Here is a 16,679-nt window from a genome sequence, read left to right as displayed (position 1 = left end):
TGTTTTATGGGTGTCATGAGTTATTTAACAACCTGCTTCTGTTGTGAAATCCACATACATTCTCCTGAATGGAAAATGACTTATTTTTCTTGTTAATGATATTGCTGAAAATAATAAATAACAATTTTAATAGCATTTATTATGGAACCACCATGTTAGCTAGGTGCTGAATCTGATGTGGTAAATATATTCTCAAAACCACCCTTCAGTTTCAGAAGGGAAGCCTTTAGTCATTTAGATGGCTAGATGAAACTACATCACCTGTGTAGTTTAAGAATAGAGAAACTTGCTAAATCAACAGAGATTTGGGTAGTAATTTGGATATACTTATTATAATTGCCTTCTTTTTTTTTAATCAATAGGATAGCCTGGTTTAGGTCCTAATAAAGCACTCCTGAATATTCCTAAGGTGTTGCTTTTAAAAAATGACACAAGAAGAAATCAGCTAAAAGAAAAAGAAACTACCTATGAACCTAACTGGAAAATACTCAATTTATTAGTCATTGAGATATTAACATGTGTATTGTGTTCTTATATTTTTTCTCTCCTCCCATTTTCCGCAGAGATCCATGAGAGGGAGGTTTATAGCAGAGCTGGAGGTGAAAGCTGCTTGAAGCCAGTGGCTTTTATATTTTGAAAAGGACTATATGCCTTGAAAAATCAAGCACGGCTTCCCTAGATGGGAATGGAGGGCATTTGAAGGCAGCAAGAGAAAAGAGGTCAGGGTTTATGAGTCCTTACTGTAGCAGAGACATGTTTTTACATATTAGGCCCCAAGGAAGACTCTGTGGTGGGCTCAGAGAAGCTGGGCACCTAGTCTTACTAAAGATTCCCCTACCCAGAGGGTTGATGGAAGCAGCAGGGACAAGGGATCTGAAGATACAGGGCCAATTCAGTAAAGGAGCATCTCATTCCTAACCAGTGGACAGACATCTGATGTCAGTGGGGACCTCTTCAGGCTTTGATGTGACCATAGAATATTTGTACAAGTAATAAAGATGGGGGATCCTCAATAATAACTGAAGTGGCTATCCCACCAACATGCTACGGTTGGATCTCAGGGTCATATTTATGTTCATTTAGAGGCAATGTGAGTTTTAGAAATGTGATATTTCTAACATGTTCAAGCATGTGAGCTAACATCCATTTGTTTACTAGGCCTCCAGTTCAATGGATAAATGGCCTTGTTAAGAATCCCGCTAGTTGGCTAAGGCCCTAGGTCCCAAAGAGGACATAATAATTCTAAGAATATATGGCAAAGTGTGAACAATGGTTATTTCAGGTATGTGTGTGCTAGAAATCTCATTTGCTCTACCCCCACCAATCTACTTTTCCTCCCTGCTGTGTCCCCCCTCCAAGCTTACCAACATAGATATATCAAAGGTCTTCTTTGCCCTTTGGTTTCCAATATGGCCAAAGGGAAATACCCAGCAGGAGATAAAAAGCAGGGAAGAGTGAGGTCAGGTACACCACCCCAGCCCCTCTTCCTGGATTCTGCCTTCTTTGAGGTTTCTGTGAGCTAACTGCATCCTGAAGAGTCCAGCTGCTGTCAGGTGGCCCTTTCCACACAGCTGTCTACCATTCTAGTAATTCAGCCTCCTCTCCCCCTCCCACTACTCCTATTTTTTCTCCCCTCACCCTGCTCCTTCCTCTCACCCCTACTCCCACTCCTCTCCTCCCCAGCTCCTACTCCACAGTCTCCCATACTCCCTCTCCTCACCCTGTTCTCTCCCCTCCTACTCTTCTTTGTCTACATGTAGTAACACCCTGTTACAGGCTGAATTGAGTCACCTCCAAATTCATGTTAAAGTCCTACCCCCTTCCCCCAGTACCTCAGAATGTGACTGTATCTAGAGATAAGAGTCTTTATAGAGGTAACTAAATTAAAATGAGATCATTAGGGTGGGCCCTAATCCAATGACTGGTGTTATAAGAAGAGATTAGGAGGACTCAGATAGGTACAGAGGAAAAGACCATGTGAAGTCACAGGGAGAAGGCAGCCATCTACAAGTCAAGGAGAGAGGCCTCAGAAGAAACCAACCCTGCCAACATCCTGATCTTAAGACTTCTGGCCTCCAAAACTAAGAGAAAATAAATTTTTGTTGTTTAAGTCACCCAGTCTGTGGGTGACTCTTCTGCTGATAACTTGGGAAAAAATTCTCTAGTAAACTCCTCAAATCATCCATTTTGGGTCTCATTTATTTCCTGCTGGGACCCTGACAGATCCAGTAGCATTATCTGTGATTCTTATTCTCACATTTGTTCTTAGTGTATTTTCCAAAATTTCTGCAGTAACCATGGAATATTTTTTCACTAAAGAAGTAAAAAAAAAAACAGTCATGAAGCAAAACTTGGTTTGACTAGGGAATTTTCATGTAAGATGGATTTATAATCATAGGCGTCCAACACCATCCCTCTTCTCCACAGATACCCTACTCTAGGATTCTCAATCTTATGTCCAAGGGATTATAAAAGCATAGGGAACATGGCATCAATGCTGAAGCTGGGAAAGCTGCCGTCCTTGGCCCCAAATCTACAAGTATTTCTGATACAATACGGAAGGTGGCTGCCCATGCTTCCCCTGGTGGGCAAGAGCAAAGGTCTGCATAAGTATAAGGGGCTGTTACAGTACCCATGAAATATCCTATTGTACCAGCCCAACTCACAGAGCCAAGGAGCATCGGGAGCAAAAGTGGCTCTTACAAGCAGCACTAGAAAGCAATCACACCCTGAGAAGCCACACAAAGGGGAGAGGAGGGAGACTGGCCAGGCAGGGTACACACCTGGATGCCCCACCCAATAAAAGGAATTCTCTCACTAGGGGTCAGAACTCTCTCCTTTAATACCACCTAGATCTTTCCTGAGCCTGCTGACTTCTCAGCCTCAGTAGCATTAAAGGCACACTGCAAATTTCTTGCTTTGAAATTTAGAAACAAATTTTATTTAAGATCTGAAATACAATTCCTAAAATATCAACTTCTCCAGAAAACCGTGGCTACACAATAATGCATTGCCTCTATCATGTTAGAACGTGCATTAGACTCAAATACAAAAACCATGAAACAAACCACCATCCTTCAACAATTTGAGCAAAGATAGAATGCCTAAGGAACAACATAGATGGACTTGCAGAGGATGGGCTGTTTTACTTCAAGCACCATAAAAAAAAGAGCACAAATGCATGGGTTTTCGGGTATATACATTAAGTTGAACCTTTGGCACTAGGAATCAGGGCATTTTTTTTCACATAGCATTAACACATATTAGAAAACTGTGTAGTGTCAAAGGGATAGAACCACCAGCATTCAAGCAATGTTGTCAACTAGGCAATAAAATGTTCTACTGAATGTTTCTTCTTTGTCTAATTACTGCGTACACTGGTAGCAACTTTGAAATGAGAAAAGGAGCTTGTACTCCTTTTATTTTCTGTTTAGAACAAAACAGAAAACAAACTGAAACATAAGCCCTGTTATACATTAACAATTTTAAAGAACATCAATTATACAAGAAAAAGACTAAGAACAAAAAGAGTGTTTACAGATACCAGACATAACAGTGAGTGGTCAGTAGACCCTCACAGGGCTTTGCGGTGGTACTCAGCAGAAGCCACTTTATAATCACTGGCAGTAAAGAGAGACGCAGCATTCTTTGCCAGATATTTTAGGAAATCATGCAAATAGCCCAACAATAATGCAAGGCTCTTCTCATCAAGGGGCGTGTATGCCAACATCGCTCCAATTCTTACAAATAATCTCAGTAGGTGTGGCGCCCCATAAACCTGGGACATCGGCGCATCAGGGTGGGCCAAGAGGATTTCGGCATACTGGGGCCTCTCAAATTTGTAAAGCAGCTGAGTGCCCAACATCACATTGAAATACTCTTTTATTCCTGCCACAACTTCATTAACTGCATACTCCTTATTATCAACATTTCCCTGCGATTTCTTGCAATTAGCATACTCTTCCAGAATGGCATCTACATTTTTCTTAGCAGGGAGTTGAAACAGCTGCTTCTGCCTGGTAACTAAGTCCCAGTCCTCAACAAGCCATGGTTTTAATTCTTCTGGAATCTTCACTTTAACTTCCATTCTATTCTTAAATGCCTCCTCACTTTCAACGGTGGGGTCTGCCCGGGCCCTTTTCTTCCGAGGTGGCTGAGGTGCTTCGCTGGTGCTGCCACCATCTCCGTTCCCAGGGGTCTTCTGTTTGTTCTTTCTTGTCTTCCTCACGGACCCTGAAGGGGGGTTCTCTGCAGAGCGACCCCCCCATCTGCCTGGGAGTGCTGCTTCCAGATTCTTCTGCTGGGGACCAGCTGTCTTCTTTCCCGAGGAGGCCCCTCTCATCTTACTTCTCTGCATGTTGCTTCTAGTTGGTTTTTTGAAGTTGTCTTCGTCTGCAGATTGTTGTCCACGAGTTTGAGAACCCTGCTTTCTGGAACTCATTCAACCCTGTTTTTATTCCAACCACTGTAATATATAAAGTATTTTACTTGGTTGTTTTCTATGGTGACCTTTAACACACCGTGCTTCCTAAAAACCTATCAAAGCACAACACAGGCTACTCTCTTGGAATTTGGATTTCAAATCCTATTTCAGGGCCAACCAATTAATTGTAAGTGACTTACTACCTCTTCTCTCTCTTTGATCTTCACTACCACCCACCCACTACTCTCAGCCCACCCAATCACTCATCAGACCTGCCCATAAATTAGCTTTTCAATGCCACTCAAAAGACAGGAATATAATTTTAGTGAAAGCATGAATTAAACTACAAAAGGCAGTGGAACTGAAATTCAAGACTTCTGAACAGGAAAATGACAAGATGAAAGAAACAAGAAAGATTAACTTAGGTGGCTGGAGGCAAAATGAGTAACAGCAAAGGTTTTTCTGTAAGTCCAGTAGGCCTGAACTAAGCTGATGACAGAGTCAAGAGAAACTGAATATAGAACTTGGTAAATGAAGGAGAGGGAAGAGTCAAAGGTGCCTCCAGAGTTTTAAGCCTGAGTAATTAATGAATTAATAAAAGCACTAATTTTTAGTGGTTAGTTTGGAATCAGCAATAAAATAATAGGAAATAGGGTAATTCATCCATTCAGTTAGTCATCATACATTACTGCTTATCTGCTTCTGGACATGTACTATGCTATGTGCTAGGGATTTGAATATCTAAAGTGACAATTATAAAACAACAACGTTAGTAAAGTGACAGTTAAAGGCACAGAATATTTTCGGAGCAAACAAGAAATGCTACCGAACACCACTTTCAGCAATAGCTTGTTGGAGGAGATAATAAATTGGTGAGGGATAAAGTCAGTGATGACTGCCAGGGTTTTGAGAACCGGTGATTAGGTCATAGTATTATCACCAAATGAGACTGCATCTAGAGGAGGAGGAAATGGATTAGAGAGGAAAGAAGTTCAGTACTAGATGTAGTAAGTGTGAGGCATGGAGTTAAACAAATGACTTTAAAGCTTAGGTGAGAGCTCAAAACCAGAAATGGAGATTTGAGAGTAATAATCATATAGCTGGTAGTAGAAGAAAAACTGAACCAAGTACAGAATTCTGGAAAAATCTAAGAAACAATGGTATTTTATTTAAGGGGTGAGAGGGGAGAGAGAGAGAGAGAGAGAGAGAGAGAGAGAGAGAGAGAGAGAGAGAACAAATAAAAAGGTCAGAGCAGCCATATGAGAATTAGAAGAATGTTATTTTGGAAGCCAAAGTAGTTGAGAGTTTCAAGAAGGAAAAGAGATAATCTACACTGTAAAATGCAGCAGAGAGGGTTAGTGAGATAAAGATGAAAAAACAGTGTTCTGTGATTCTTATGGTATGACAGATTAAACAAGTCCTTTGACTTACGTAATCCTCTTCCTTCTTTCCCTTCCAAAAACTCCTAGTGTTTTCCCAGATGGAATCTTACAGATCTTCTGGGATGTCTGGAGAGATGAGGTGGGAGACACAACCTACAAAGGAAAGCAGACATCAGCAATGAAGATAAACTTTTCTGAAATACTGGGAAAAAATCTAATTTAAAAACATGTGGTTTACAATTGTGATATCAAAGAAAATACATGAGTTCTGCTGTTAGACTTACTTCTACTTCAGTAAGGCTCTGCCATTTATGGGTTATGAGGCTCTGGGCAAGATATGTAAGCTCTCTTAGCCTGTTTTTTTATCTATGGAATGTAGCAAATTACCCCTAGCCTTCACAGGTTCTTGTTAAGAATTTCATAAATACGATGTGGCTGAACAGCTAGCACGGTACCTTGCAGGAATACCTGCATATGTGAGCATGGATACAAGGATGTTCACTGCAGTGGTGCTTGTAATACTGAAGAACTGGAAACAAATATTCTTCAACAGGGAAATGGTAATAGAAATTATTATGTATGCACACCATGGAAGAACATTCAAATGAATTAAGCAGAGATCCATGCACTGACATGGAAAGATGTTCAATTATACACTATTAGGTAAATAGGAAAGTTGCATAATGTGTACAAAAGGATCCCAGAGATAGCACAAGTGGAGAAATAACAATATTTTAGACAGTTTTTATGAACAGTGAGGTCCAATTTCTATGTGTTAAACTGATGTGTATAAAAATACATAGGAAAGTTGGGAATTCCCTGGTGGTCCAGTGGTTGACTCCATACTTCCAATGCAGGGGGCCCGGGTTCGATCCCTGGTCAGTGAACTAGATCCCACATGCCACAACTAAGAGCCTGCATGCCACAACTAAAAAGATCCCGCACACCGCAACTAAGACCCAGTGCAGCCAAACAAATAAATATTAAAAAAATACACAGGAAAGTAACTAGATGAATAAACACCACACCATTAAAGCCAGGGTAACCTCAGGGAAAGAATGAGATATGATGGTGGGCAAGCCTTAAACCAGGTTTCTCTGGTAACAATTTTAACCCACAGAAAAAAAGCCCTTTTGCCAATTGCTAGCCCCTAAGATTATGTGGGCAGGTATCAGGGAATCCCTGAAGAGGAAATGAGGTGAGAAATGCCAGAAAACTAGAGCTGTGAATCAGGGAAGCCAGTTATTGGCAAGAGAGGCCTGGGTTCTATCACTAAGCAAATGATACCCTCTGACAGAACACAAAGCTCTCAGCAGAAATCAGAGCAAAGGTGCTCCTCAGAGAGCATCAAGATCTGTGAATACAGACACTGACCCTGTGGGAATCAGAAACTTTCTGGCTGAGAGGGATATATAGACACATCCTGTGAAGGATCAGAGAGTGGCTGGTGTTTCATGGCATTATATTGTAAGCTACCAAGCTTACAAAGTGTTTCTAAAAAAATTATTGTGACTGGGACAGAGGGGACACAGTATGTGAGGATATCAGAGAATTTAGTTAAGTTATATAGGTGAAATCCAGAAAACCTACCTGGGGGCTAATAATGGGCAGACCTTCCACAAAACAAGGGTATAGTTAAAATAGCAACTAAAGAAAGCAGGATGACCCAGTGCCAGCCAGACTGTAAAACACACAGAAGTAGAGCCAGGATGCATAGGAACTCTTTTGGAAGTCACACTGGTCATCAGGCAATTCCTTAGTGAGGAACTTGAGAATGATCCCTGAAACTACTGTATATCCTTGGCATTGATTACATATATTTATGCACAAGAAAATTACAAGGAATTCTACCTGGCTCTCATTAAGTGGGTGAGTTTCATCATTCTCTGCAAATTCTATTTTTCATATAAAGTCCCATGTTGAATGAAATACCTGACATGGTACAGAAAAATACCCACACGAGTCAAGATTTTTGCCCAGACTGAATAAAGCCAGGGAAGCAGCCTTTCTAAGAAGTGTCTCAGTACCTTTATTTTCATCTGAGTATCCTACAGATCAAGCAACTATTACTACCTGGAGTACGAAGCCAAATATCAAACGGAGGGAAGACCCATCCTTTTGATGTCTGGCTCCTACTTGTAATACAAATTTATGGAGTTTCATTAGGGTCACTGTACTTTGTACCTCCCTTCCTAGAAGCTTACACTACTCCATGGCTTGGTGGCAGACGTGCTGTGCATATTCCTCATTAAAAACGTTAGCACTATATATATTACTTTGAGCTGCTTTAAACTTCAAATCTGCCAGTTTCTGACTTTATTAACATCGTTTACTGGCTTTGTATACCCACTCTTAACTCCAATCATGCTTCCTCCCTTCATCTCCCTCATCTAAATATCACGAAAGTCCCATTTGGAATATTACTCAGCCATAAAAAGAAACAAAACTGAGTTACCTGTAGTGAGGTGGATGGACCTAGAGTCTGTCACAGAGTGAAGTAAGTCAGAAAGAGAAAGACAAATACCGTATGCTAACACATATATATGGAATCTAAGAAAAAAAATGTCATGAAGAACCTAGCGGTAAGATGGGAATAAAGATACAGACCTACCACAGAATGGACTTGAGGATATGGGGAGGGGGAAGGGTAAGCTGTGACAAAGTGAGAGTGGTATGGACATATATACACTACCAAACGTAAAACAGATAGCTAGTGGGAAGCAGCTGCATAGCACAGGGAGATCAGCCCGGTGCTTTGTGACCACCTAGAGGGGTGGGATAGGGAGGGTGGGAGGGAGACGCAAGAGGGAAGAGATATGGGCACATACGTATATGTATAACTGATTCACTTTGTTATAAAGCAGAAACTAACACACCATTGTAAAGCAATTATACTCTAATAAAGATGTTAAAAATAAATTTCCTAACTACTCTAGCCCACCTTTCACTCCCATCGCCAGTATCATATGAAGCCGTTAGTACTCCACAGCTTAGTATTTAAATGTTGCATGTGTGAACTACATCATTAATCTCCATTTGCCATAGGCCTTGTGTAATATGTATCTTGTGCTTTTTGCAGTACCACTTAGGTCCCCGGTGGGTATGGTATACATTAGTGAATCAGTGAGGAGGTGATTCAACACATGGGGAAAATGGAAGCACAAATTAGAGGCGACAGTCATCAAATATTTTTCCACTTGTTCCCTACAGGTCAGCTCTAGGGTATGCCAGATATTGAGAAAACACATCCATATGTTTGCCTTAGTTTTCTATATTCAATTTCTGTGTAAATACTTGGAGGTAACCTCATCCTGGTATTAAATCAAGATTTTCACTTAAAAAAACTTGCTATTACAACGGATCATTTCCCCATGTTAGTAAGGTTATAATATGCATACATCTTGAGAGCTGTAGGAGAGCTACCAAATGGGCACACTTTACTTAACTACCCCCTTTCTGGAAAGTGACCCTCCCCCTCAATCTATCCTGTAAGTAAAATATCTTTTGCCCTCATTATTCCTTTAAGATTCCCAGATGCAGATTTAGTAGGTTAAGAGGTAATATGTTGCCAAATTACTTTCCCCACAAGTTGTACCAATTTTCAACCTCACAACTCTGGTTGGCACCGGTTATCCAGCACTGTAAATCTGATAAGGAAAATGGGTGTATCTACTCAGGTTTTATTTTTTATTAGTGGTTTTGACATTTAAAAAATGTGTTTCCTGGCCAGTTATATTTTACTTGTCCTCTGCTCATTCATTATGAGTTGGTTCTTAATGAGTTTAATATTTACAGTTGTTTATCAATTGTCATATTGGGCAAGTATTTCCCCTAGTTTAGTGTCTGATAAGATTAAGATTTGTATGATGAAATATGTGCTTTTTCCTTCCATTAAGCTTAAAGATTAAGATGACATTTTAATGGATTTGTTTATATTTTAATTCCTTAATCCACCCAGAAATTATTTGAATTGTGAACTGAAAATCTATATTCCTCCTGCCCAAGTAATTAATTTTGTGGTAGTATTTGAGTAATAGTTCCTTTACATAATTATAAATACCAGAATATATAAAGATGTGGGCATTCTCCCCTTACCACCTCCCCATCCCACCTCAATCCCGGAATGAGTGTGTATGCTTTCAAATCTTTTAATGTACACATTCACACAAAAACCTACCTTTAAAACTAAATGTGTCTGTTCATATTGTGAATATGTATCATGCATTTACTTGATTTGTCTTGACAAATGTGATACATATTGCTCCCCACCTTTTCTCACTTTATCACAGCCATCTATATCCACACATACCTAGCTCATTCTTTTTAATATCTGCATCATTCTATAATCTCCACATAATATAATTTAACCAGCCCCATATAAATGAACATTTAGGTTGTTTCCAATACTTCATTACTATAGAAATGGTGTAACCAACATCAGTGTACAGACATATTAGCATGTTAGGTAAGTATTCAGGACATTCTCAGCAGTGGAACTGCGCAAAGGATCTGCTTATTTACAACTTTGATGACATAGAGGCAAATTAATTTGTAAAGAGCTGTTTTAATTTGTACTCCCAGCAAAAACATTAAAGTTCCTTCACCCACACCTTCAGCAACAATGGATAAACATCTTTTTGGGGAAAAAAATTGGGGGGGTCCATCTAGTATGTAGTAAGATGTTTTTATTTACATTTGTGTGATATTGAGCATATCTTTAGACATTCATATGTATCTTTTTCTTATGTAAATATTTTGTCCTCCTTTCTACTAGGTTGTTTTGCCTTCTACTAGGTTGTATTGACTTCTAATAATTAAATACTAAGATTTTTTGGTATGTTGGAAATATTTTTTCCAAACTGTCATTTTTCTTCTAAGTGGGTCTCTCTGTGTGTATAAGAAACACATATGTGTCAACAACCTTTTCCTTTGTGAACTTTAGCATGTCATGCTGGGGGAAAATGCTCCCAAATCAATATTCTAAATGACTCCCTATATTATTTCTCAGTATTTTTATAGTTTCTTCCAAATATACAGCTAATTTTTCCTAGTATTAATTATTAGAGCCTATCCTTTCCCCACTGAGTTGAATTGCTGATTTATAACATTCTAAATTCCTAGAGTTCTATGGGTCTTTTAAGGTACTCTCTTCCCAATGATTTTTGATTATTCAATTTTTAAAGGTATCACTGTTTCTAGGTCATCTGTTCTGTCAGTGATGTCTGTTCTCACACCAGTATCAATACTGGTTTAATCATCATAGTTTAAAGATATAAATATTGCCCTGGAACAACACTTGTAAATGGGTTCCAAGGATGTTTGATGCAGTATAATTTGAAACAGCAAAACACTGGAGTCAACCTAGAGGACTATCAATAGTGATTTGGCAAAACAAAATGTGGTTTATTCATTACATGGACTATAATGCTAGTTAAAGGCATTTTTCCATTCCCTGTGAATGGTATCAGAACTCTATGAATGGACGTGAAGACATCCAAGACAATTTGTTGAATAAAAATAGCGCAAAACAATACCTATAATGTGACACCATATTTATGTAAAAGAAAACACAAAACAATATTTTATATGTATCCATATACATTTTTTAAACAGGTACATAATTAGAGATCTCGAAGGAAGCAGAACTGATAATAGTGGTTAACTCTGGGGAGACTAAGAGAATTGGAGGTATGAGAAAAGGAAACCTGGGCCTACTCTGTAATATTTTAGCTTTTTACATTATAAGGAGACTGATTCACATGATCAATTATGTGACTAAAGATTTCTATTAAAATATACATATATATATTTAAAATTCATAATGATTTTCTGATGTATTTTTATCCATGGTTCTAACACACAGCTAGACTTTTCAGTTAATTATCATTGTATGTCGTATACTTTGCAGGCATTCCATTAGAACTGGTTTCCTTCCCCCCTTCTAGGTTCTGCCCATCCTCAGAGGCCCTGGTCAAGGTCCTTTTCCTCCTTGAGGCTTTCTCCATTTCAGGCTACCTTGACCCTTGTCTTCTCTGAGCTGCTACTGGCCTAACAGTACACCTCCCTCCCTTTCACCTTTAATCATTCTCCAAATGGCCTCCCATAAAGGGGTTCTGTGCCTACCCATCTGTTGCAGCTTTCCCAACAGGGCAGTGCCCTTCTCTGCAACGTAGCTTTCAGAAGAAAAAAAAGTAAAAAGGAAAATATTGTGACTCCATGGGAAAATAAAGCTGTCAAGAGACTGAAAAACCCTCCTTAATCTCCTCATGCAAGTGATGGGCCATTCAGGAATACAGACTCCAAATGCTGACATTTTTGTGTATGAATGTGTCACAAGTGAGTGTGAACAATATCTCCAACAGTTTGTTAGAATAAACCTTTAAATGCATATACACCATGTCAGTTACATTTACATCAATTCTGGATCTTGGAACACTTCCTTTATGTTTAACAGATATTTTTTGAGTCTGAGACAAAAGAGGAATGATATGAAAGCTGTTAGCAGACTGAATATGGTTATGATTTGCTAGTTAAAATTATAGCTCCTGGAAATTCCCTTATAAATAAATAAGATCAACATACTCAATATCTTTCTAGATTGTTAGGGTAAGTCAGAAGTTATAATTTCAGAATTCAGTTCTAGTAGTAACTGCTGCTTCTGGAAAATCAGGAGAGAAACCAACAGTATTATTATTATTATTTTTTACAACCCCAAAAAGGTATCCATTGCTTTTATTAACATGTGTGTGCACGTGTGTGTAAAACAGGATGAAGCAGAAGGACTAACAGTCATAATTATTAAATCACTTACATGTGCCAAACAATGTCCTGTAATTTTACATGTAATTCCCTCAACAATCAGATGAAGTAGGAACTGTTATTATCTTTATTTTACATATGAGGAAATTTAGAGACAAAGCGAGTAAGTATCTTGCCCAGGATCACACAATAAGTGGCAGAGCCAGGATTTATATTCAGGGAAGTCAGTATTTGCTCTTAACCACTAAATTATGCTGCAAAGTTAAAAAAAAAAGGATGTATGGAGCTAACTATAGGGGATCAATTACAATACCTTTTATCAAGGAATGTAAAATTATACAGCCCTCTGTTGTTTAGGCACTTTCTATACTGGAAGCACAAATGGACTTAGCTCCATCCTTCCCTTCTTAGAATGTAGAGTGCTTTCCTAGACAGGTGCTTATTAATCCTCAAAATATTCCTGGACAGTTAGAAAGGTTATGTGGAATTATCTTGTTTGCAAACTGAGGCCAGGAGAAGGGAGGCACTTACCCAGGATTCTGTAATCAGGGATGTTCTGCAATCAGGATCAGATCTGATCCTCACTATTCAGCAAACTTAGCTTTTCTGATGGTAGCCTAGAAGGTCAAACAAGGGGACAGGAAAGGACATAAAATAAAAAGATATGAGATGAACGTTTTCTTTTCCATCAATGTGTTTTATCACACACAAAGGACACCAAAGCTGATAAATAATGTACAAGTGTTTTTTTCCTTTCTTGTGGTTACATTTTCAAATTTACCTTATTGTACATTTACCCCGATTTTTGTTTGATAAAGTAATTTGTTTTTGCTTTTTAAAAGTACTTTTTATTAAGGATAATTTCAAATGGATAAAAATGTAGGGGGAATAATATTATAAACCTATGCGAATGTATAATCCAGCTTCAACAATTACCAACTGAAGGCCATCTTGTTTTATCTATAACCCCACCCACTGCTCCCCCCCACTCCGTTTTTTTCAAGCTCACTGAAGAGCTGACTTTCTGTATTTTATTATGGAAAATTTTAAACATATACCAAGGTAGACAGAATAATATAAGGAATCCCATATGGCCATCACTCAGCTTAAACGATTAACTTAAGGCCAATTTTATTTCATCTATACCCCTCCCCACTTCCCCCTACCGCTGAGCTTGTTTTGAAGCAAATCCTAGACATCAACGTATTTTGAAGCCAATCTGAGACATTTTATTATTTAATCCATATTTTCGTATATTATCTCTACAAGCTACAGACAATTTGAAAACATAACCACAGTACCATTACAACGTCTAAAACATCGTCATTAATTCCTTAAAAAACATCAAATATCGAATCCGTCTTCAAAATTTCCCGATGCGTGTTAAACATTTTTTTTTATAGTTGGTGTGTCCGAATCAGGATCCAAACAAGGCCTACTCCTCGCATGCGGTTCACCTCCAGCTCGCTCTCATTCTCCATCTCTCCCCACCCCCACGCCGCTTTTTTTTTAAACTTTTCAATATGGAAAATTCCAATCCCCGCTATTTTGAGGTAATTCCCAAATAAATTATTTCATCGGTAAAGATTGATACGTCTCTCTTATATCTCGAGTTTCTTCTAGGGAAGGGGGTGATGGGCAGGAAAAGCACTGTAATGAAAGACTTTACATAATTGTATATTTTTCTCATTCTATTACCCGGGTTTTTTCTCTCCACAATAATAGCTAATATCTTCCAGAGTCAGGCTTCGTATTAAGTTATTATACGTACTATATTACCTCGCTTTCGTATATTACACGCACTAATATACAGCACACGCCTCGGAGGCACACGTCTCTGAGGTAGATACTATTATTATCACCACTTTACAAACATGGAAACCGAGACGCAGAAAGAACAGCAGCCAGCCCAAGCTGGGCGTTGGCGAGTAGGAATTTGAATCTAGCTCTGCCCGATTGTAAAGCCATTAGTTAATCTTGCCTATATACGCGACGATAAGAGGAAATCGTCAACCGTTTCTCCCCACCCCCACCCCGAAACCTGAAACGAGAATCCAGCTCTTTCCAGCAGCCGACGTGTGATCACTGCCGACCCTCCAACCGCCATAGTAAAGCCAGGTTTCTCTGGCAACTGATATCCATAGGCAGACACGTCACCCTGGAGGCGGGTTTATGCCCTCCAGCCAATCACAATCGTCTTGTCTAAGTTTTAGAATGTTCTATAACCAAATGATTGGACGAAGCCCACCACGTCAACAATGACACTTCGCCGCAGTAAAGGCGGGTGCTAGCAGCCTGCTTCTTCACGGTTAAGGCTTGAAGCAAACCAATCACCTTCCTCCTTTAGTGCGGGCTCTGGCCAATGATGTTCGCCCTCTTAGGTTCTTAGCCCGCCCTCCAAAAGCGCGACAGTAGTTGGGTCATAAGTCTATAGGGCAGGGTGTTCACGTGGCCTACTTTCACGACCCAGAGTTCCCCAGACCAGAGGTTTTTTTTTTTTTTTTTTTTTCCTGCAGGGAGGCATTATGGGTTTTTTTTTTCCACTGGGAAAGGAAGTGTCTACGTGGCCTGCGGAAACAGGATGGGCGGAAATGAGCTAAGGTTCCCGCGAGTGGAGAAGCGCTAGGTCAAATCTGGGGCCACGCCCCCGAACCTGTTGCACAGCTCTTGGAGGAAAAAAAAATAAGGTAGAGTGGGGGTTTTGATGTGTGTGCGAGTTGGGATGCGGGAGGGCGCTGCGGGCGCGCAGTGTCAGGGCGTCTGTGCACAGGCGAGCCCACGTGGCCTTGGGGTTGGCGTGTGCGTGAACGACAGGCCTCGTGGTGCTGGAGGTAGCTGGTGTGCGCAGGCGTGCGCCCCTAGCGTTGGGGCCGCTGTGTGTCCCGAAGCGGGTGCGTGTGCGTGTGTGCGCGCGCTCTACGGATCGTTTTCTACGTTTGTGTGTGTTTGAAAATTATTCTCAGGAAAAGGAAAATTAATTAAGGCAAGGCGACCGTAACTGAGATAAAGGGTCTTAGCTAGAAATATTTCGGTGTCCCCTATCGATTTAGTTTTAGACCCTAAAAATACACTTTCTTCCCGCGTCTTTCTCCACGCCAAAATCCTGTTCTAAACCGTAGCCCTCCAGCGGTGAAGAGCCAAACCCTCCCATTCTCATATTAGCAATTCCAAGAAGCAGCTTCTTTGCTGTTCCCTAATAGCCTTCCCCCGCAACCCCCTCTCCCTCCGCCCTCCCCTCCTCAAGTTGCTTGCAATTCTCCTGGCACAAACAGTTTTCTGCTGAGAATATCTATATACGACAGACTTCCCCTCCACTAGGGACTCCGAATTTCTATGGGGGCTGAGGTTCTCTTACCTTTTTGTCCTGATCTCCAGGCAGAGTGCTCTTCAGGCAAGTACGCACTCTTAATTTTCCAGAAAGTTCTCTGGGTGAGGTTTATACCTTTTGAGTTTGCCACTAGATGCCGCCAAATTCCAGCAAAGGATTGGCTGTTTGGTCCCTGGAATTATGGGATTCCCCCCCTTTTCTGATTTGTTGAACTCTCCAATCTATAGAGATCATATATATCTTTCATTGCTAGGGAAAAATCAAATTAACTTGTGTTACTAGCCCTACAAGGCAGGGGACTATGGCCCTTGATTCAAATGTTTTGCCTCATTTCTTTTCTTCTTTCCTCCTTAAAAAAATCCTCCCTCCATCTCTCTCTTCTTTCCTACTTGCCTTTTGCAGGTGGGGGGTCAGAAATGATAAATGACCCCAGGCACTAATGCTGATGAGATTCTAACCCTTTCTGTGGGGTTAAGATCTTCTCTTCAAATGCTGCCTCCCCAAAGGGAAAATGTAGATGGCTCTTTTGTCAGTAAAGATGTTTCTCTTTATTGGACTTGGACCCTGGTATTGAAAACTGATCTTTTTACTTTTGAAATTATGATTAGATATGTGTGTTTTCACCCTATTTTCTGTAGTGGTCCTGTTAAACTATTATGTTTTTGGAGTCAGAGGCCTAATTTTAAACCCCATTCCACACTTAGTAGTTCTGAGAACCTGGGATTAATGTTATGTGATCCTCAGGTTTTTTCATTCTTTCTATATTTTAGATGCTGTGTCATATCAT

General features: G+C 39.9%; 1 protein-coding gene across 3 annotated transcripts; it reads right to left on the bottom strand.

Moving 5' to 3' along the window:
* Positions 1 to 2,910: 2,910 nt before the first annotated feature.
* Positions 2,911 to 16,038, bottom strand: MORF4L2 (mortality factor 4 like 2). Of its 3 annotated transcripts, none has more exons than XM_059049931.2 (4): positions 15,920 to 16,038; positions 13,096 to 13,181; positions 5,855 to 5,958; positions 2,911 to 4,465 (listed from the first exon to the last, which is right to left on the bottom strand). In XM_059049931.2, the coding sequence occupies exon 4, from the start codon at positions 4,439 to 4,441 to the stop codon at positions 3,575 to 3,577; it is 867 nt and encodes a 288-aa protein (XP_058905914.1). In that variant the 5' UTR covers positions 4,442 to 4,465; positions 5,855 to 5,958; positions 13,096 to 13,181; positions 15,920 to 16,038; the 3' UTR covers positions 2,911 to 3,574. The 3 variants fall into 3 exon arrangements, with proteins under 3 accessions (XP_058905914.1, XP_058905917.1, XP_066879700.1); XM_059049934.2 differs by lacking the exon at positions 15,920 to 16,038 and adding an exon at positions 14,606 to 14,882; XM_067023599.1 differs by lacking the exon at positions 15,920 to 16,038 and adding an exon at positions 14,546 to 14,692.
* Positions 16,039 to 16,679: the final 641 nt, after the last annotated feature.

Source organism: Kogia breviceps, chromosome X (assembly GCF_026419965.1).
Source record: "Kogia breviceps isolate mKogBre1 chromosome X, mKogBre1 haplotype 1, whole genome shotgun sequence".
In the NCBI taxonomy this organism is placed as follows: Eukaryota; Metazoa; Chordata; class Mammalia; order Artiodactyla; family Physeteridae; genus Kogia; species Kogia breviceps.
Note: the sequence above shows the minus strand (reverse complement) of the source record. Positions and strands in the feature narration are given on the sequence as shown.

Excerpts from the sequence above, each read along its gene's own strand:
- MORF4L2 (XM_059049931.2), bottom strand. The coding sequence starts at position 4,441 with ATGAGTTCCAGAAAGCAGGGTTCTCAAACTCGTGGACAACAATCTGCA.